This window comes from Apodemus sylvaticus, chromosome 3 (genome assembly GCF_947179515.1).
Source record: "Apodemus sylvaticus chromosome 3, mApoSyl1.1, whole genome shotgun sequence".
NCBI classification, from domain to species: Eukaryota; Metazoa; Chordata; class Mammalia; order Rodentia; family Muridae; genus Apodemus; species Apodemus sylvaticus.
This window is the reverse complement of record NC_067474.1, coordinates 132,510,443-132,532,943: the sequence shown is the minus strand read 5'-3', so window position 1 is coordinate 132,532,943 and position 22,501 is coordinate 132,510,443. Positions and strand designations below refer to the sequence as shown.

General features: G+C 44.9%; 1 protein-coding gene across 1 annotated transcript in view; it reads right to left on the bottom strand.

The window, feature by feature from the left end:
* Klf18 (KLF transcription factor 18) overlaps nucleotides 1–22,224 on the bottom strand; it is a 32,542-nt gene extending 10,318 nt beyond the window's left edge. Inside the window, exons 1-3 of the mRNA XM_052175833.1 lie at nucleotides 20,637–22,224; nucleotides 19,814–19,952; nucleotides 3,968–4,043 (exon numbers count right to left, since the gene is read on the bottom strand). Coding sequence (XP_052031793.1) covers nucleotides 3,968–4,043; nucleotides 19,814–19,952; nucleotides 20,637–22,224 — 1,803 coding nt within the window. The remainder of the gene's footprint in view (nucleotides 1–3,967; nucleotides 4,044–19,813; nucleotides 19,953–20,636) is intronic.
* Between the last annotated feature and the right edge of the window lie 277 nt (nucleotides 22,225–22,501).

Here is a 22,501-nt window from a genome sequence, read left to right as displayed (position 1 = left end):
AAATAAATAAATAGGTGTGCAGTGGTGTCACATGCCACATGGTCCCAACACTCAGGAGGCAGATGCACCTGAGATTGGTCTCTGCAACGTCTGTTCCAGGATAGCCAGGACCACAAAGAGAACTCCTCTGGAAAATTCAAATAATAACAACAACCATAAATGAATAAATTAAAAGGTTGGAGACTGTCGCTCAGTGGTAGGCCAGCATTGCCTACATCACACTGAAGCCCTGTATTCAACCCCAGCATCTCACCAAAGGACGGGAGGCTAGGGAAGCCATGACAGCTTGTTGGTAGAAGCCCTAGGTTCAAACTGCAACAGCTCACACACAGTGGCCAAGGACCCCAAACATCACTCAAGTTACATGAATTAATAACAGGGCGGTTCAAAGGGGGCCCAGTATCAGCATAGGAAAGGGAAAGGAGAGAGAGCAGATAATTATTGGATGAGTGATTTTTATTTTTTATTAAAAAATGTATTACATGTGATTATAATGTAGCTGTCTTCATATACTGGAATAGGGAGTCATATCTCATTATAGATGGTTGTGAGCCACTCTGTGCTGCTGGGATTTGAACTGGGACCTTCAGAAGAACCATCAGTGCTCTTAACCACTGAGCCATCTCTCCAGACCCAGCTGGGTAGTATTTACAAAGAGGGGCCCCCAACTAGTAACTAGTGTTATTGAGCTGTAGAGAGGCAGAATTCTTGCATACCACTAGAGCTGTAAATGAGGGCCAGAATGGTGATGGTGGTTAGCGCTGTTAATCCCAGCACTCAGGAGGCAGAGGGAGGACCTATGAGTTCTAGGCCAGCCTAGTTTACAGAGTTTCAGGAAAGCTGGGCTACAGTGAAACAGTCTTGAAAAACCAAAAGAAACATAGAAATTTAAAATGTCACAACTGCCTTAGAAAACAGGGATGACACACAGGGGCTTGCTTTACTGTACCAAACTGTGAGATGTATCTAGGAGTCGGTCTATCATCAAATGAATGGGTAATTCAGATTCAGGATTGACAGTGGAAAGAAACACCTGGGTGTGCTGCAGACATGATTCCTGAAGGACTGCAGGGGAAGAGACCATCCTGAGATCTGTCCTCTACAGAGCCACACAGGAGAATGCTGGCCTCCTGAGGTGCAGTGGGAGAGGGGAAGGAGGAAAAGTGATTCCCTAGGATAGTCCTAGCAGAGCCACACAGGGAGGTCTTGTCTCAAAGGTCAAGAGCAAGCTGAGAGTTGGAGGCGAATGCACTTGGGAGGCAGAGGCCAAAACATTGCTGTGAGTTCCAGGCCTTCCTGGTCTATGTGGAGCAAGGAGTTCCAGAGCAGTCAGGACTAAATAGATCCTATCTCAAAACAAACGAACTAACAAACAGAAAGGCCCAGCAACAGCGGGAGAAAAATTGTCATTTCAGGTTATTATAATTTATTATTATCATTATAAGTACAATAATAAGAATTATTATTATTGTTTTTCTTATTATTACTGGTTTTTTTTTTTGAGACAGAGCTTCACTGTGGAGCTCTAGCTGTCCTGAAACTCATTCTGTCCAAGAGGCTTAACTCAAACTCATAGATCTGTGTGTCTCTGCCTCCAGATGGCTGAGTGAGTGAAAGAGTGGACCACCACCCCTGCTATTCATATTGTAAACCACTTTTTAGTTGTTGTTTTTGATGTTGTTGTTTTACTACTTTTAAGTTAATTTATTATTATTATTTATTTCATCTGTTTTGTTTTTCAAGGCAGGGTTTCTCTAGCCCTGGCCATCCTGGAACTGATCCTGTTGATCATCCTGGCCTTGAACTCAGGGATCTGCCTCGCTTGCCTCTGCCTCCCTAGTGCTGGGATTAAAGGAAAACAGCACCACTGTCAACCAAAAGTGTTTGAATACATTAAAAAAAATTATGAGAAGCATGAGGGAGGGGCGGCAGTTTGGGGTGGGGCAGGCTGTGTGGGGGATTAAGGTAAAGTGAAGGGTGGTGGCTCAAGCCTTTAACCCCAGCACTCCAGAGGCAGCGCCTGGAGGATCTCTGAGTTCCAGCTAGCCTGGTCTACACAGTGAGTTCCAGGACAGCCAGAGCTACACAAAGAAACCTAGTTCCAAAATAAACAAGCAAACAAGCAAACAAATATAAAACCAAACTTGACAACCAAAAAATACAGCATAAATATTCCAAACCAACAGACCTCTATGGCGCAAGGGGCAAATGGCTCAGTGGTTAAGAGCTATTTTGAGGATGTTTTTGTATGTGTGGCTCATAAAAGCCTCCACGCCAAGGAGACCTAACTCTCTTTTGGCCTTCAGAGACACATACAGTCATCTTCACATAGCAAGAAACTCAGACAATTATATAATATATAAAATATATATAATATAAATACATATTACAAGCAAAGATAAATATTTTAAAACACAGATCAGAAGAGAATCTTGTTTTTTGTGTGTTTTGGATTTGTTTTTTTCGAGACAGGGTTTCTCTCTATAACCCTGGCTGTCCTGGAACTCACTCTGTAGACCAGGCTGGCCTCGAACTCAGAAATCTGCCTGCCTCAGCCTCCCAAGTGCTGGGATTACAGGCCTGTGCCACCACTGCTTGCCTCCAGAAGTGCATCTTAAACTTCCTGTCCCATGACTCCAGAGTCATTCCCAGACAGCCATGCTGGAAGCCACTCTAGGGCAATGCCTCTAATTTGTCCAAAGAGAATCTGCCAGAACCGGATCAGTATCTGAGGACACAGGGAAGCCAGGAAGGAATCCTGGTGCTCATAAAAGTACTGGCTCTGGTCTCTAACCTACAGGCCCTCAGCAATGCAAATGGGTCTGAACACCTGGACAGGACCATTAAAACTATGACTTTTAGAGGCCAGGCCTGGTGGCACAGATCTCAGCACTGGAAAGGCAGAAGTAGGTGTATTTCTGTGAGTTCTAGGCCAAGCTGGTTTACAGAGTGAATTCTTATAAAGAGAGGCCTTATAACCAAAAACCAACAAACAAACAAAGCAAAAAACAAAACCAATCAACCAAACCAAACCAAACAAACCCCACAAACAAAACCACCTCAACAACTACCACCAACAACAAAAAATCCTGCCAGTTATGTAATTTTGAAGTGTTTTTTGAGACAGTGTCTGTCTAGGAGCCCTGGCTGCCCTGAAGTCTACTAGGTGGATCAGGCTGCTCTTGATGCACTTCGCCTCTGACTCCCCTCTGTAGTACAGGGATTAGGGCAAGTGCCACCATGCCTGGCTTCATTTTATTGTTTTAAATTTCTTATTTTGAGACAGACCTTAACTGGCTGGAAACTCCTTCTATAGACAAGGCTGGGCTTAAAAAATCACAGTTGTCAGGACTGGAGAGAAGGCTCAGGGGTTAGGAGCACTAACTGCTCTTTCAGAAGTCCTGAGTCCAATGCCCAGCAACCACATGGTGGATCACAACCATCTGTAATGGAATCTGATGGCCTCTTCTGGTGTGTCTGAAAACAGCCACACCACATACATAAAATAAATAAATTTTTTAAAAAATTAAAGATTTATTTAATCTTTATTTAATTAAAAAATTTTAATTTATAATTTTATAATAAAATTTAATTTAAATTAAATTTTAATTTAAAAATTTAATTTTTAATTATGGGACTTGAGTTCTAGTCACCATATATACTCTCCTACTGGTGTTCATCTGGCTCCTGAGTCCTGGCATTCAGGACACCTTCAAGGCCTGCTTCAGGGCTGAGCTGGAACTGCATCTCATATTGAAACACAGCTGTGATGGTTACCATTGTTTTTATTACAATTCCACCCCACTGACTCCAGCACAGGCTGTGTTTGTCTCTCAACATAAATACATGCCCCTTATAGAATGTCTTCAGATACTTCTCTCTGACTTAGTACAGCATTTCTGACCTCCCCATCTTGAGAACTTCCAGTCCAGGCTGGTAACCTTTCCCACTGAGACTGGAGACTTACCCAAGCAGATGCAGGAGGTGGACTCCGATGGTAACCAGTAGCTAATGTGATCTCGGCAGACTGCGAGAAACCCTTTCTGAAGAACAGAAGTACTGGCTTGGACTTTTATGGGGGTCTTTCGTTGACCACACCCCTCCGGGGGAGGAGCCTAGTGAAGTGAGTATCTACCTACCAACCCCTTGAGACCGCGGGAGTTTTGAATTTGCATGCAAGAAGCCTTGGGGATCTGGCTTTTAATGCGTGTATTGAGACTCTTCTTGAGGATTGAACCGCCGTTTCACAAGGGTCGCATATCAGATTCCTGTATATCTGCTACATTACGATTCATTACAGTAGAAAAAATTATAGTTATGAAGTAGCAACAGAAATAATGTTATGGTTGGTGGTCACCACTGAGGAACTGTATTAAAGTGTTGAAGCTTTGGGGAGGCAGAGAACTGCCTTGGGGTCTCTTTGCTGGATTTCACCGGATATGTGTAAGGATAAGTGCACTGGCCTGTTCCCCCCTTACCTTGAGGGTGTTTCCGTGGTCTTCTTGAGATGTGAAAGTTGAGAAGGAAGGTCATAAAGAATTACCTAGAGAGCCACGCCTTGTGGTGCACGCCTTTAATTGGAGCACCCCAGTGGCAGAGAGGCAGACAGAAGTCTGTGAGTTCAAGGCCAGCCTGCTGTGCAAGCCGAGTTTGGGACAGCCAGGGATACTCAGAAAAGCCGTGGCCCAAAAAACAAAAACAGCGCTGGAGAGATGGTTCAGTGGTGAAGAACACTGCCTGTTCTTCCTGCAGGTCCTCATTTAAATTCCCTGCAAACTCATGGTGGCTATAATGCAACCCTATGCCCTCTTCTGGCGTGTCTGAAGAGAAAGACAATGTACTCACATAAAATAAATAAATCTTAAAAAAAATATTGTACAAATCCTCAATGGTCATATAAAAATATTTTTATAAAGTTAAGAAAAAGCCGGGCGGTGGTGGTGCATGCCTGTAATCCCAGCACTCTGGGAGGCAGAGGCAGGCAGATTTCTGAGTTCGAGGCCAGCCTGGTCTACAGAGTGAGTTTCAGGATAGCCAGAGCTATACAGAAAAACCCTCTCTGGAAAAAAAAAAACAAATCCAAAAAACCAAAAAACAAACAAAAAAAAGAGAGAAAGAAAAAGAAAATGAAAAAGAATAAGAAAAGGAAAGGAAAGAAAAAAGAAAGAAAGAAAGAAAGAGTTAAGTGTCTTAATAAAAACATATTCTTTATAAAAACAGAATAACAAAATCAAACACAAACACAAGTAACCTATAGCTTCTAGATTTGATCCATGTGACTGTTCTCATGGGTTGAGTTCTGAAGTAAACAAATGACCTGAATTTCTAGCTCTCCTTCAGCTGCCTACATCGGATTCCATTTCCTGGAGAGTTGGGATTGTAATCCAAACAATTCCTGCTCAGAAACACTGAAAATCCGGTCAGTCCCTTCATTAACATTGCAGGTTCTTGGTTGTTTGTTAATTGATTTTCTTTTGTTTTTATTTGTTCCTTTGGTTGTTTGATTGGCTGGTTTTTCTAGACAGGGTTTCTTTGGGTAGCTCCTGGCTAGCCTGGAATTCCCTCTTAGAACAGAGTGGAGTTGAACTCAAGAGATCCCTTTGCCTCTCCTCTGCCCTGCCCCCCACACTGCCCTGGGATAAAATCCCTACACTTCTGTCACATTGGGTTCCTCTGTTGTTCAAACCCTCTCTTTCCTTGCCTATATGGTTATTTAGAGACAGAATTGAAGGAAAATATTCGTCTCTAACTGCTTTTCCAGACTTGTCTGTTTTTCCCTTCAGTTTTCCCGGGTTTTCTTGAAATGTTTTTCATATATTTTGTCATTTGCTAGATGCACAAATATTTAGAACTGTTGTAGCTTCTGTGGAGAACCTTTCCTATAATCTGTGGGACTCAGGGGTGGTGGCTCCTGGGGTTAAAAGCACTCTTGCTTGCTGAAGACACAGGTGGGATTCCCAGCATCCACTTTCTGGTTCATCCATTCGTCCATAGTAAGACCTACCCCAGGGTATAGAGCATACTCTGTCCTTTGTCATGTACAGACACACTGCCACACATCCATGAACATAAACTAAAAACTAAAAAAAAAGAGAACCCATTCAGCTGACTTCTGATTTTGATTTATAGAGTTTAATTCATTTGCATCCTAAAGTCTGTACTGAAAAGAAGAAATGTAATTTTATGATTTGCTACATTTCCTGTGTGCCTATGGCTTCTTTTTCCACATTCCTACTTTCTTTTGTGCTTAGCTGTCTTTTTGTGATGAATAATTTTTTAAGTAGTATGCATTTCATATATATGTATATATATACATATATACATATGATTTATATCAGATTCCATTACAGTTGGTTGTGAGTCAACATGTTGGGAATTGAACTCAGGACCTGTAGAAGACCAGTCAGTGCTCTTGACCACTGAGCCATCTCTCCAGCACGTGGTGAAAGACTTTAATCCCATATATGGATAGGTGGCACGATCACTCACACTCACAAGCACATGCATACATGCATGCACACATGTATACACTCACAAATGCGCGCACACACTCATACACACAGACACACAAGCAAACAGAGACACACACAGACATACACACACACTCTATACTCTCTGTATTCTATAGACATATTCCTTGGTGAATCCCACTGCCATCCAGATGTATTACCAGCTGATTTGAATTCCTGGCATCCTAACAGCACTCACATAGAGAATCAGCTGCTCTAGGCCCCTCCCAGCAGGTTTTACTTTAAAGCGCTACAAAACTGCAGTTTTATGGGTAGCGTGTCCAACATCGTGGGTTTCTCATTTTCATGAACGACTGCACTCACTGCATGCCTGTTGGATCCAGATCAAGACTTCACTGTTCTAGCTCGCTCCCATCCCCCTCCCTTTCTCCTCATGTTTTGAGGATCAAATACAAAGTTCCATTCCTTTTTTTCCCCCTTTTTTTGTTTCTTTCTTTCTTTTTTATTATTTTTTGGTTTTTTGAGACAGGGTTTCTCTGTATAGCCCTGGCTGTCCTGGAACTCACTGTATAGACCAGGCAGGCCTCGAACTCAGAAATCTAACTGCCTCTGCCTCCCAAGTGCTGGGATTAAAGGCGTGCGACACTGCCGCACCGCCCAGACAGAATTCCAATCCTAAGCAACTACTCCACCACTGCTTTACAGCCACAGACCAAAGAGTTGCTCAGGTTTAATCATTGTTTTTTGTTGTTACTGTTGTTGTTGTTGTTTGTTTTTTCAAGACAGTGTAGCCTTGGTTGTCCTAGAACTCACTCTGTAGACCAGGCCGGCCTCAAACGCTGAAATCTGCCTGCCTCTGCCTCCCAAGTGCTGGGATCAAAGGCGTGTACCTTCACCTTCGCCCGCCAATGTTGCCTCCTCCACCACCACCCAGCTGGTTGATCTTATTTATTCATTTGGTGAAGCCAATGTCACAGTTTGTTCTTTTGTGATTGCTGGTATTGAATTGTCCACAGTGCCAACTTTGGATCTCAGACTCTCTCTTAGCCCAGGGCAGACTCCTAGTTACAACTTTTCACTTCTGTGCAGATCCACTTCCTGCTTTGTAATTCCTCATTTGGTTGTGTTATTATGTTGGTCTTTCTCTATTTTCATTATTTTATTTCTACTCTTAAAATCATCAGTTTAAACCAGTTCTGGTGACACACACCTTCATCACAGCACTCGGGAGGCTGAGGCTGGCAGAACTGTGTGAGGTTGAGGACAGCCTGGGCTAAGAACTCGATCCAGGATAGCCAAGGCTACACAGAGAAATCCTATCTTAAGACACCCAAAACAAAAGCCGGAAAAACAAATGAAGGAATAAAAGATCATCCATTTACTATCACAGGGAAGCAGGGAGGTCATGCAGATGATGCAGAGGTTCCTGCAGTGCCTGATTCCAGTCTCAGTCCTGGAGTCAGAGGCAAGAGACACAGCAGAAACAGCACAGCAGCCACCTAAGGACATCTTCATTGTCAGTGAGTTCTTGCCTGCAGGCATTTTGTCACAGCTAGAACCACCTGTAACCTTGGTACCAACTAGGCAAGAGCACAGGCAGTGTGTAGAGCCCAAGTTCTGGTTCATACATTGACAATAAGACTGATGTTGTAGGAAGATGAATTTGTGTGTGTGTGTGTAGGGCAGGGAGGTTGTGAACACACAGGGAGGAGGTCGGCGTTGATACAGAACCCCCTGGGAGAGGACAAGGCTGACTTCAGCACCTTGTCCATGAACCTGCCGGCACAACTCTCAGAAATCCAAATCCAGATGTTCAAGCCACCAGCCATCTTACTTTGTTCCGGTGCCTGGGAGGACACTTGGGTTCTTTGGATTTTCATGACGGCCTGTTTTGTATAAGAGCCTCTCCTCTAAAATGAGGTCTCAGTCTTATCTTCCCTGATTCTGTTGTTTTGCTCTTTGGCAAACGTGTGTCAACCTGCTTCCCTCTCCCTCCCATTTGCTGGGATGTCAGAGTGCACCCACCTGAACCAACAAACACATGTCTTTAAATTTTCAATTCCGAATCCTCCCCATGTTAATAAAGCAACAAGGCCCCTTACCCAGCCCCCATGGTGTCTGACCACTGCCTGAGCTGAGCAGTTTACAGAGACCTGGGCCTGACCTTCCCTGAGCAGGACCTGCCAGCGCTCCCTAATGGCTGAAAATGGTCGAAACAGTTGCAGCTTCTTCATCTCATTCTACACAGCTATGAGCTGTTGCTTGTTCCTGCAGGAGAAACACTATAAACAAAACAACTGCTTTGCTGTGGGATCCCACAAGAGGTGCAGTGCTTTTCTGAGGGGACTGATCCATCCTCTAGGAGCATGGATCTTTTCCCTAGCACACAGCTCTGCAGAGAGCAGCCTGCCTGCCGCCAAAGCAAGCAGGACTACAGACTGCAGCCTCCCAGGCGCATTGTTTATAGCACACGATTGGAAATTCCTCCTTTCCTTTTGTGTGTGATGATAAAACAATCCTATAACTAATAGATTCTGTATTTATAAAACAGTGTTTGCATTTCAATGAACGTTATTCTTGAGCATAAGTGTAAAAAGCTCTTAGCACGCCTTGGGCAGTGGAGCCTGGAGAGGCATGGACAGGAGGAACAGAGCGGCACATATCTAAATCAGAACCCATACTCACTGTAGTGTGGGGGAGTGTTGTCAAGTTTTTGAAGGAGTGGACGTGCGTCCAGGTACACTTCATTCTCCCGGTGAGTAATAAATCTCCAAGGACTCAAAAGTCAAAGGCTTCCTCTCTAAATGGTGGCACAGTTCAGAGATGATTGGACCTGAGGGCACTGATATCAGTGGAATGATGTTTGGAAACTTGTAGCTGAAAGGGGCTGTGGATGCCTTGTTGAAGGAAGGTGGTGATTGGGCATAGAGGAGGGGCATATGATGGGTACAGTCTCACTTGGCAAAAAATCTGCAATAAAATGAAAGAAACAACTTTCCTCCCTGGCCTGATCTTCAGCCCACTCAGGAGTCCACAGAAGCCTTGGATTATCCATCCTCCTGGCTGAGAATCTGGAGTTCCTGAGAATGCCTGGGGCAAAGGTTGTTAACCTTCCCTCTGGAGCTGAGAGGACTGGGAGGGTGGGCAGATGCACCAGAGTCAGCAGGCAGCCACACCTGCAGATCTTCACTGTAAGGGAGTCCTTGCCTGCAGGCAGTTTGTCCAGGCTACACTCACCTGTAGCCCAGGTACTAACTAGGCAAGAGCACAGGCAGCGTGTAGACTCCATGTCCTGGTTTGTACCTCGTGAATCCACTGATCTCCTCCTGGGGTGGATGTGGAGAGTCCAGGAGAAGACTGATGTCTGCAGAAGAGCTTATCTTGTGTTAAGATATCCACTGCTGATAGCCTAAGGTAGCAGGCTGTGCATGAGGGGTGTGGCTGCCTGAGAAACCTGCACTTGGAGGCAGAGGCTAATGGAATGTTTAGCAGGACAGATCCCCCAGAGGGCATTTTGTAGATCTCTGCAGGCTAAGGGCCACCTGCAATGTGGTGTTAAGTAGCTTTAAGAGATATAAGAGATGGGACAGGCAGGGAAGCTGGGCACCGGGTCCTCTGTCCCAAGGCTGCCACCCTTATCACGGTTCCTCATGCCATGGAGACCCTACCCACAACCATAAAATCATTGTTGTTACTTCTTCATACATGAAATTTTGCTAACCTTATGAATTGTAATGTCAATGTCTGATGTGCAGGGTTGTTGATATTCCACCTGTGTGAATGGGTCATTTGAGAGCATCTGTCCCCAGGGGTCACAGCCCACCAGGTTGAGAACTGCTGGTCTAGAGACCAGCCAGCTTGGCTCTGTGTGGCATTTACCTTGCAGCTGGCGACTTGAGTAGCTGGCCCCCTGTAGATGCCTAGGACACAGGTTTATGCTGCAAGGGCAAACTCCTAGTTGGGTTTACAGGGGCTTCAAAAAAAATCTGTCCTAATTCTGCCTCTCTCTCCATATGTGCAACAACCCCATTGTGTGTCCTCCCTCACAAGGAAATGGTGTTTTGTCTGACTGAGCCCCTCACACATGTTTTGAACCCACTGAGTTTAATTTTGGTGATCCTGATCGTGAATGGCGTCCTTTACTAGAACTTTCCTTTCTTACCAGTTGCTACACTGATTTCCCCAGACTTCTCTAATTACTCCCTGTGGTCTCTCTTGTAAGGACTCCAGTATAGACAGTCCAGTATAGACACTCCAGTATACACAAGTACAGAGGCCAAATTTAATTTCAGTTGACCCTTTTATCTTCTGATTTGCCTTTTCATTTTGAGAAGCTTGCCACACCATTAGCTATGAATATTTTTCCTGTGATCCTCTAGAATGGAGTGGAATTTTTTTTGTTTGTTTTAATCTGTGACTCACCAATATTTTTCTCAGTGTCGAATTCATAGATCATGGTGCCAGATCAGTTGAATAACTGTTAATCTAGTCAAAGGGAGATCATTCAGTGCTTGCTAGGTGGCTTGTTAATGACCTAAGAGCCACAGCCCACAAGTAATCATGATAATATACATCAAAAGACTAAAATACAAACTGAGATGAAGTTCAGAGAGCAGACTGCTTGCCATGGGTTTTATCCTGATCACAGGCATGGTTGGGTGTGGTGCTTAACCTTTCAGCACTTAGTATGGAAGGCAAAAGGATCAGAAACTCATCCTTTGCTACAAAAGAAGTTAGAGGTTGCCCTGAGCTACATGAAGCCATGTCTCAGAGAGAAAGAGAGAGAGATGGGGGGATGGAAAGGGAGAGAGAAGGAGGGAGAGAGGCAGAGAGTGGGAGAGAGGAAATACAACTTGTTGTCTACAGCAACAAATAAGAAAATCCAGCCTTGCCCATCCCGGCAATGCAGTCACATTTTCTTGAGACATTTCTTTAATGTGTTTGGTGGCAGTGTCTGAACAAATGGCAAATTAAATGCGTTTTAACTTCAGTTTTGTGTGGATTATTGGGGAGAAATGAGTTCAGTACCAAATCCTAGTTCTCAACTTCAGCAGGAAGATCGCAGGTGGCTGCCTGTCCCTTGAGTGTTTCTGTTGAACACGAAGGTCACTATCACCACCACCACCCACCACCACCTGCACTTTGTGAGACTAGGTCCTTCCTATGTGAATTCCTGGGGAAGCTATTCAATAGGGAAGATTCAGACAGAGGAGAGTGAGCCAACAACCCACAGAGACAATATTTTGTCAGTCACTGGGCTGACTGACACTCACATTAGTTCCTATCCCTGTTTAGTAGTCGGGTCCTGTGTCTAAGCATAATCAGTCAACCTGGCAGATTCCTGTCTGGAAAGATAAACTCTATTTTCAGAGACCCTTCATGAGAAGTAGAGTCTGATGCCCCAGGTTTCTTGTTTTCCAAAAGCCAGAATCGTTCTGAAGGAATTTTTCAGGAAGCCTCAGTATTACAACCCTAATTTTTGCAGTGGGAATCCCCCTGTTCCAGGCAACAGGGGTCCCTGCAACTGGACATGCATAAAATTGTAAATTACATATTTATATGTCAAGGTAAATGTTTATATTTCTCTAATACTCCCAGACACTTGAAACATCTAGACTAGTAGAACTCTAGATGAATGTGGGTTGCTAGTCTGTATTCACAGGAGCTAACATGTTCCTCAGTTTCGAAGTCCAGGCCTAAGGGTGGTGGGTGTTAGACCATACTCAACCCCATAGGAAAAAGCACAAGACTCAGGAGGAGGTACAGGGACAGGCAGTAGAAGGCCCAGCACACAATGAAACCTTACTTCCCACAGGCCTGCAATCTGGGAGATAGTCCATTGGGAGGCAGCATTTGTGGAATTCCACTTTCAGGCCTGGGGGTGGTGTATCGGGGCAAAGGTCAGGTCCCTTCACTGCCATCGGAGTGGAGAGAGTCACCAGACGGTCCTTTCTAGGTTGTCCTTGTCCCCCTCAGACCATTGTTTTGACCCAGATGATATCTTTGGGTTCCAAGAAGGTGAAATGTGGCAGAACTGGAGGTCCCCTGGGTCTCCTGGAAAGCCTGGTGAGAAGCCTTTATGGAGGACTGGAGGGCCTGGAGGGACTTGAGGAAGGAATGGTTAGAGTTCTGCCTACTGCTGCTCTCTGATCCTGGGGAGCAATGAGAGAAATCTTCCTAACACAATGTCATGGGGCAAATCCCTCCCTAAGTGGGGCTGAGCACACCCCAAGCAAGGCAAGGAAGGTGGTCTATCCAGGCTCTTTGCTGGCCTCTTTGACAGCTTTGTTAGAGTTTTGTTTTTCTACCTTCGCAGAACGTTTTACACACAAGGAAGTTTTCAATTTATATCTAAATGTTTAGCTACTAATTGAGAGGTTTTGCCTCTGAAACCTAGGCCATTGCTGGACTCCATTGCTAGGGGGAGCTAAATCAGGAAGAGTTTTGAAATTACAATTTGAGCAGTTTCAGTCTAGGTGCAGAAAGCTGCTACCCTCCTGGAGAACACATCTCTAAAACACCAGCAAGTCCATTCAGCCTTCCCGGGTAGGATGATCTCGATGAGGACAGTTTTCCCCTGGGTTTGTCAGTGTCTTGGGCTGTCATTTGGATCCTGTCCTGAGTATGGGCTCTCTGTTTTGGATTTGCTTGAGCAGTAACCTGAGGTATGGCTGAGACATCTCACACTGGGCATCCACTCTAGGAATACATACTTAGTCTGAGCCACTGAGAAAGTTTGATGGGTACGTAGCCTTCCTCTTCTTCTTCCTCTTCTTCCTCTTCTCTCTCTTCTTCCTCTTCTTCCTCCAGACAGGGTTTCTCTGTGTAGCCCTGGCTGTTGTGGAACTCACTCTGTAGACCAGGCTGGCCTTGAACTAGAAATCTGCCTGCCTCTGCCTCCCAAGTGCTGTGATTAAAGGTGTGCACCACCATTGCCCAGAGCATTTCTTCTTTACCATGGAGTCTTATGTAGCAGCAGATAGGAGTATGTCATTAGTTATCACTCAGCCCCACCAGTCTTAGAGTCAATAGCATACTGCCAGCCTGGTCAGTGGTCGAGGAATTGAGGACAGCAATTTGGAGGGGAAGGCAAAAAGCCTCTTGGAGGGATGAGATTGTTTTTTATTTTATTTTATTTATTAATTTTTTTGTCATGTCCTTTCCCCAGTAGTCAAGAAACCCTCTTTTTCTAAGCCTCATACTGTGGACACGTGTGGTAGTAAATATATAAAATCTGTTCCTGAATACAGTGATAGCCTTTCCTTTCCTCATCTGAGAACCTGGGTCAGATTGATCAATGCTTTCCTTCTTGCTGAAGTACCTGGCATGAAGCCAAATCATAGCTTCTACAAACTGGGTTTCACTTTGTTTTTCTTCCTTTTTTCCTTTTTTGTCTGCTTTTCTTTTTTCTTGTGACACTGTTGGATGAACACCTGAAATTGTTCCTCTGGCAAGGGGTTAGCAGAATTGGTGACTGGGATTTTCAAACCAGTTTCTTGGGTGGCCCAGGAAGGGGGCCTGCTTTTGGGTCACATAGGCAGTGAACAGGCAGGTTCTGGTGGTCTAGGAGAGAGACTCAACCATGCCATAGGGTGTTGTGAGCATAAGTTCCTGACTCAGAGTTGCCTGGTTTTTTGTCTTTTTGTCCAGTAGACTAACAGAAGCAGTCACTGCTCTTAGACAGGTGGACCTGTCTGTGGCTACATGGTCTAAGCATTTGGACAGGTCTATCACTGGTATTTTCCATGGCCCCAAAGTTTGGGATATATCTCTTCCCTGTCTTGTTTCATGGACATGCAGTTGAAAAGATTTTGAAACATCTGGAACTGATGGGGCTAGAGCCCAAGTCAGAGCTGTTTTGAAAGCTTCAAATGTCTTTTCTTTAAGTCTCAGTCCAGATCAGCAGCTCAGTGTCCCCCTTTGTGCTGGTACAGAGGCTTTGCTATTTCCACAAGCTCTGTTGTGCAGAAGCAGCAGTGCCTAGCTGTGCTGGCCGGTTTTGTGTCCACTTGACACAAGCTGGAGTTATCCCAGAAAAAGGAGCCTCTCTTGAGGAAATACCTCCATAAGATCCAGCTGTAAGGCATTTTATCAATTAGTGATTAAAGAGGAGGGCCCATTGTGGGTGGTGCTATACCTGGGCTGGTAGTCCTGGGTTTTATCAGAAAGCAAGCTGAGATAGGCAGGGGAAGTAAGCCAGAAAGTAACATCCATCCATGGCCTCCTCATCAGCTCCTGCTTCCTGACCTGCTTGAGTTCCAGTCCTGACTTGCTTTGTTGAAGAACAGCAATGTGAATATGTAAGCTGAATAAACCCTTTCCTCCCCAGCTTGCTTTTTATGATGTTTGTGCGGGAATGGGAGCCCTGAATAAGACACTAGCCATCACTTGGTCCTCTCAAACCTGTCTGTCTCTTAGTGTTAGGAGTTGGACCTGAAGAGTGGCAGCAGTCCTCCTCTGAGACGGGCTCCTCTAGCGTTCCTCGCTTCTCTCCAGGACAGGGAGCTTCTGAGGTACAAGGGTGGCCTTTCTAGGTTGAGCTCAGATGCCAAGGTCTGTAAGTCTGGCAGCAGCCCAGCAGTGGCCCTATTACAATCTGTTTTCCCAGGAAATCTCTGAGGCAAGGGCAGGAGATCAGCCCTCAGTGTTTCATCCAACAGGGCTGCAGAGTATGTTTAAATCTTTGGGGCAACCTGGCCCACATATGTTGCCCACTCGAACCTCCATTTGTGTCTGTCCACTTAAAAGCAAAGACAGGCTGACTCACTTTCCCAGCGTGAGCCTGAGGAATTGATCCTTCAGGTCCAAGATGGTGCCCTGTGTTTGTCTTGAAGAGCAGGAGTCCTGAGTATCAGTGGCCAGGTTCCTTCCTAGGCAGGAAGGCATATTCCTGCATGACTGACAAGGACACCTGCCTCTTCATCCAGGCAGTAGAGACTAAAGTTTCTCTTTTTGTTTCCAGGGTCACTGGGTATGTTTAATACGGATGGCTTTAGCTGAACTGGTTAGTTCAACCATTATGAGAACTTGGTGTTGGGCTATTCCTTACAGGTTGGTTTGTGCTCACCCCTGGGAATCTTTGTTGTCTGTCTGAGACACTGACCAACTGTCTCTTGTGAATGAAGGCAGAACACTCAGCTAGGAGGTGCATATTCTTTTCACAGAGGGCAAGACAACTGAATGTTGCTGGGTATCTGCAATTGACCATGTGTCTCATAATGAGAAGGTGGGTGTGGTTTTCAGTTTATGGACAAGTTCTTGTCTCCCAAGCAGCTCTGTGTTGTTAAACATCCTTTAAGCGATCTGCAGTATCTAGGACTACTAGACCCTTAATTTTTAAAATTTTTATGACTTTTTCCTAATACCTAGGACTGACTCGGTGATAAAGAAAATCCTTTTAGTGACTGACTTTAATATTTCTCTAAAGGAGAAAAGTTGTCTCAAGTGCCCTTTGGACAGAAGGGCAAATCTGTTCTATCTAGGCTGTATTGACTGGCCTCAATTTCCTCTCCTGCCCAACCCAGGATCTCTTCTGTCACTTCTTTCTCATGGGCTTTTGGCCCTCTCTCCTGTCTCTCCCCACCTGACCCTCTCCTTTCACTCCCCACCCAACCAAGTTTCCTCCATCCCTCTGCCTCCCATGACTATTTTATTCCCCACATATAAGTTAGATTCAAGCATCCTCAGTTGGATCTTCTTTCTTCTTCAGCTTCTTTGGGTCTGTGGAGTATATCATGGGTATCCTGTACTTTATGGTTAGTGTCCACTTATCAGTGAGTACAAACCCTGAATGACCATTTGGGTCTGCATTACCCAGGGTTAACCAGGGACTGTCAGGATCAATCACAAAAAAAGTGATTTTTTCCAGGAGTGGAAGGAGTGTGAAGTGGTTTTGTTTGCTTGTTCTTACTTTTCAGTTTCTTTAGAGGACCTTAAAGAGTTTGGATCTTTAAACAAACGGTAAGTTTTAGGCCAGTGACAGTCAGGGTTAGGGGAGTCACACCAGAGAAAACCAATGGTCAATACACAAAAGCAAATGGAAAGAAACAGAGAGAGAGAGGGAGAAGAGAGAGAGGGAGAGAGAGAGAAGTGGGAAGAGAGAGAGAGAGGAGGAGGAGAGGGAGAGAGTGACACAGACTGAAAGAAACAGAGAGAGGGAGAACTGAGGGAGGGAGAGAGATAGAGGTGTGCAGAGAGAGAGAGTGAGAGAGAGAGAGAGAGAGAGGGAGAAGGAGAGGGAGAGAGGGAGGGAGAGACAGACACAGACAGACAGCAGACAGAGACAGAAACAGATAGACAGAGACTCAATACATCTAGGGATGGCCGCCATCCATTCATACATTTGAACACATGGGAATATGGCAACATCTCACAGACTCAAAACACTGGATCAGCAGTTGAACCTGAAACACTTAGGACAGCTTAACCACTCTTAACTGCAGAGGTGATGGGCTATGCAATTTTGAAAATGATTTCTTTCTGGGTGCAGGTGTCAGACTCCTCCATAGTATTGATTGACTGAAGGAAGCCCTGGAACCTGGATCACCTCAAGGTCGTGCACCCTCAAGGAGTCCCTTACCATCTCACTCTAAGGGGCTCAGAGCCCTGGTACCTCCCAGGTTGGTCTCTGGGGATCTTGGTGGACCCTCCAGAAGTGTTGTGGGGTATCCAGCAGGGAAGACTGCTGGGACATGGATTTAAGCCAATAGAAAGTCTTTATCAGCCAGCCTGCAACCACTTGGGATGCTCATTTCGTAGCACCAAGCATTTCTCAGGATGAGCTTTTATACAAACAACCATGTTCTGGGTTGACAAATATCAGTTAACAAGATCAGTTAGAACAGAACTGCAGAAGGCAAAAAGCAAGGTTCATACATTTAGAGGTATCCCCAAAATGATGTCCTTTGATGGATTAGGCCTCTGTTTCTTTTTGGCAGGTAGTACTGTACTGTCTATATGCTACATCATGGCCTGAACAGCAAGCTTCATGGAGACAATTGTGCTCTGGTCTGGGGCCCTGCTGCCAAAACAAGCCTCGAGTGTTTGGACCCATACCCGGTTATCCAGATGCTACACTGAGGGCATTCTAGTTATGATCCTGAGGAAGGGGGACAAACAGGATCTGTCTAAGTCCATCAGAGAACTGTCCTGAACTAGCTACCAGCTAGTCCTTTTCATAGATGCTGCTCCCAGGCTGTGTGTTTGTCCACCTGCCTCCTCACCATGCATGGTCAAGCTCTCTTTTCCATATGTCCTAGCTGTCTTCCTTCTCTCCACTCCGGTCTGCTTCTCTTTTTCTCTTCTCATTCCTGGGCAATGAGAGGCTTCCTCCTCTCTGCCTCATTTGGCCTCTGTGGGGGAAAAACCCTGGAGGTTGTACTGTGTTTTCACCTCCTCTCACTGTGTGGAAGGAATCCCAGGATGTTGTTCTAGGTGGCCATCTCCACTCCTAATTGCATGGTCCTGGGCACTGGGATTGTATAGATGTTCATTTTTTAAAAAATATTCACAACATGGTATTAAAAATGCCATTGTGTTTGGGTATTAGGAAGCAGATGCAGGCAGGTCTCTTGAGTTCAATGCAGACCTGGTTTACGAAGTGAGTTCCAGGACAGCCAGGACTTCAAAAGTGTCATTGGTGTAATTGTGGTGGTTCTGTATTGAGAGTGAGTTGGCCAAGATCCTCAAATGTTTCTCGGGACAACTGTAGTCCCAGGCATCTATGGTCTGCCCCTCTCTTTAGGGTCCTGAGTGGAAAATACTTTCAAAGTACCTCAAATAAATGAGTAAAAGAGACCACACACTGGACTGCACACAGACCTTTAAAGAGAGAAAAATAATTTGTGCTGCTCGTAAACTAACTGGAGAGAGCATAGCAAGCCTCAGTGGCCAAGCCGGGGAAAAGACACTGAGATCTCCCCATCCCAAGGATTCCTGTCACACTCTGTAAGACTGGGAATAACCCTCACTCCATTTGTTGGGGACCCCGTGAAATCTATGCTACACAGGTGCCACATCTGTGCTGGGGGTGCAACAGGTCCAGCCATGTCCTGCTGGAAAAACAAACTAAATTGTTGTCTCAAGCTATTTCTATTTTGGTAATGTAGAGAGAATGAGATTGTTTGGCTAATTGTTCCTGTGTATGGCCTATAATCTGCCTCATACAGAAATCTGCAGTGGCATTGCCCCAAGGGCACCCAGCAATACAGTTTGAGCTCTTAAATGACCTATAATGTTAAGAAATAGTACCTTCTCTTAGAGTGAGTTGTATTTGCATATTTACAAAATTTGAGAATTAGAAGTATCTAAAATAGGAAGTTTCAAGCAATCATAAACCATGAGATATATATTGGCTATCAGTATATAAATTAAAAACTTGATTTTTGAACATTTCCAAAACAGTGTCTCTGGCAGATAGTTCACTTATTTGTCCTGAAGTTTGGGGAAACTCCAAGAGAGTGAATATGTGATCCAATCTCACATGCTCCCTTTCCATTAGATGAGGCGTCAATAAATACAGTAAGAAGATTTTCTATGGGGTGCATACATAAATTTACAGAAAACATAAAATCATGTATAGAGGAAAACTGTAACAACTTGTCTTTTGGATTATGATTATCAATTTTGCCTAAGAAATTTGTACATGCGATAGGCCAACTATCAGTATTCTACAATAAACAATTTAATTGCTGTTTGGAATAAGGAATAAAATATTTCAGCAGTTTCTTTCCCAAAATACATCTGGGATTCTATCCTACAATTCTCTACTAACCCAGCAACATCTTCATAATAGGGTAGTAAACATTTACTCGGATACTAAGAAAGATGATTCCACGCTAATGGTGTCTTTTGCCAAAGACCTGCTATGGACACATGAGAAATTAGCAATGAAGTGAACAGCCAACAATTGATCACAGCCTATATAATAGATCTGTTGTTGGCTGACAGCTTCCTCTTCTTTCTTCAAAGCTATTCATCTCTCATCAGTTAATTGTCAAGGGGAATTAGGATTTGCCTCCCCTTTGAGAATATCAGAGGTTTAAGTTCTCCTGTGGTAAGCTTAAAACTTTTGAAAATCATTTAAAGTACTCAATTATTATTATCATTATTATTTTATTCAATATATTCTTTATTTACACTTCAAGTGAGTTTCCCTCTCCTGGAATTTTTTTTTGGTTTTTCAAGACAGGGTTTCTCTGTGTAGCCCTGGCTGTTCTGGAACTCACTCTGTAGACCAGGCTGGCCTCCAACTCCGAAATCCACCTCCCAAGTGCTATGATTTAAGGCATGTGCTACCACCACCCGGCTGGTGGCATCGTTTTAGATGCGACTTTAAGTAGTACCTTCGTGTGTAGGCCTTGGGGCAGAATTCACACTCGAAGGTAAATTGTCCAGTGTGGGTCCTCATGTGGCGGGAGAGCTCATCTGAGCGCTTGAATGCCCATGTGCATTTCGGGAATTTGCATTTGTAGGGCTTTTTCCCTGGATTAGAGACAAAGAGATACTCGTTACAGTCAGCCGAAGATGGGCCCAGAGTCCAGAGTGTCAGAGCACAAGTTAAACAAGATGGACAGGGAGGACCAGAAGTAAAAGGACAAGCTGGGTAGGAAGAAGAGTTGGAGGGTGAAGGAGAACTTCAAGGATAGGAAGAAAGAGAAAAACAGGAAAAGAGGAGGCAAGGAAGGGATGAACAAGAAAGCCAATGAAGGAGTGAGTGACAAGGAAGATGGTCCTAGAAGAGAGTCCCCAAAGAGGGAAAGCAGAGTCTGAAATAAACATAGTCAATAGTCCTCTGTCCCTGGTGGCTCAGGTGGTAGGATTTCTTGGACCTGGATGTTCATGACCAGTGAGACAACATGGCAAACACTCATCTCTGGAAAGGAGGCCAGAAACCTCCACAAGGGAACAAATTGATACACCAATGTTCCCATCATGCAGTGCAAAGGTTACCACAGAAGGCTGGAGCAGAGGAGACACTACTCCTACAGCCAGGATTATCAATAAAACCTCTCTATCCACCTTCAAACTTGCTACCCTTCCCAAAAGATATCTGGAGTGGCAGAGCTCCAGGAAGTGGCAATAATCTCAAATGAGTGTCAAACTTTATAAAGGCAGATGTATAGCCACTTAACCCCAACCACCACGAACAGACAGATCCCCACTCACCAGTGTGACTGAGTTCATGGCATTTGAGGTAGGTTGAATTTTTATAAGACTTTCCACATTTAGGGCAGATGTGGGCCTTCCCTTTCTTTTGGGTCTGGGTCCTGAGGTCCTTCTTCCTCTCTGGGAGATTTCCTGGTAGCACAGGAAAGCTTGAAGAGCTTGCTGAGGGCTGTCCTGGGTCCAAGTGTGAGTTTGAATGGTATAAGCTTCTGTCATCATAGGGCATCTGGCTACTGTCAAGGGACATCATCAATCCTGGATTACTGGTCTGGTCCCCACTGGGGGTTGTCATCTGCATGTCGTGGAAGGTCTGCTCACCATTGGGGGTTGTTGTCTGGCCCCCACAGAGGGTTAGGTTACCATCCAGGGTTGTCCTATGGTATCCATAGAAGGTCTGATCATCTCTGGGGGTTGTCCTCGGACTTCCACAGAGATTCTGGACATCAGTTCTCTGAGCCCTGTAGTAAGATACATTACTGCTGGGAATGATTGTCTGACTCTCATAGAAGGCCTGGTCTCCATTGTGGATTGTCCTTTGACCTCCATAGAGACTTTGGTTACCATCACAGGGTGTCATCGAGTTTCCATCAAAGGTTGGCTCATCACTGGGAGTGGTCTTCTGACTTCTATGGAGAGCCTGGTTACCACTGAGGGACATTTTCTGAAACCCATAGACTGTCTGCTCAACATTGGCAGTTGTCATCTGACTGCCATAGAAAGTTTGGTTACCCTTAGGGAGTGTCATCAGAGTCCCATAGGTGAAGTCATCAGTGGAGATTTTCATTTGATTTCTATAGAGAGACTGGTTAGTATCAAGAGGTATTGTCTGACCCCCATAGAGAGTCTGGTTAGAATCATGTGGCATTTTTTCACCCCCATAGACAGTCTGGGAAGTATCAAAAGGCATTTTCTGACCCCCATAGAGAATCTGGTTAGAATCATGGGGCATTTGTTGACCCCCATAGACAGTGTGGTTAGAATCAAGGGGCATTGGCTGACTCCCATAGAGAGTCTGGTTCTTATCAAAAGGCATTGTCTGACCCCCATAGAGAGTCTGGTTAGAATCATGGGGCACTGGTTGACCCCCATGGAGAGTCTGGATTCCATTGGGAACTGTCATTTGATCATTATAGAAGATCTGATCACCACTCATCTTATCTCTGTAGACATTCTGGTCAGTGTAGGTTGTCATCTGATCCCTAAAGTTTGTCTGGTTACCACTGGCAGTGGTCACCAGACTTCCATAGACATTCTGCTCCCTATTGAAGGCCATATTCTGATGCCCATGGTAAATCTGATCAGCACTGGACATCACCATTTGACCCCCGTAGGAGGCTTGGTCATCCCAGGAAATGAATGGACAGTCTTCAAATGAGGTTTGGTCAGCATTGAAGTTCACCATGGAGCCCTCAGTAACAGTTGCTAGCTGATTATCATGAAGAGAGTTGTTCTGGCTCTCTTCAATAGAAATGGTCCCCTTGTTTTCCATGGCTGCTGTCATCTGGTATCCAGGGAGTAAGGACTTGTTGCTATCATTGACATCTGTCAGGTGTGAGCCCTCCGTGGAGATCATCTGGACAACAGGCATAGCTTCTTGTCCAACAGGACCAGCCTTAGCTGGCTCTGCAAGGGGTATATTAAGGGCTCTTGCAGGCTGTGCTGTTGAGACTGACTGGGGGATAGTAGAATAGTCAGAGGTCATCACTGTGGAACTGCAGGAAGTCATGACTCTGGACTGACTTGCACTGTGTGTCCTTCACAGGGGCTGTGAGAGGCTCCAAAACCTGAAACTAAGCTCGAGCTTGTAACCTTTCCTTGTGTGTCAGGAAGACTTGGGACAAACTGAAGCACCTCAGATGTTTGGA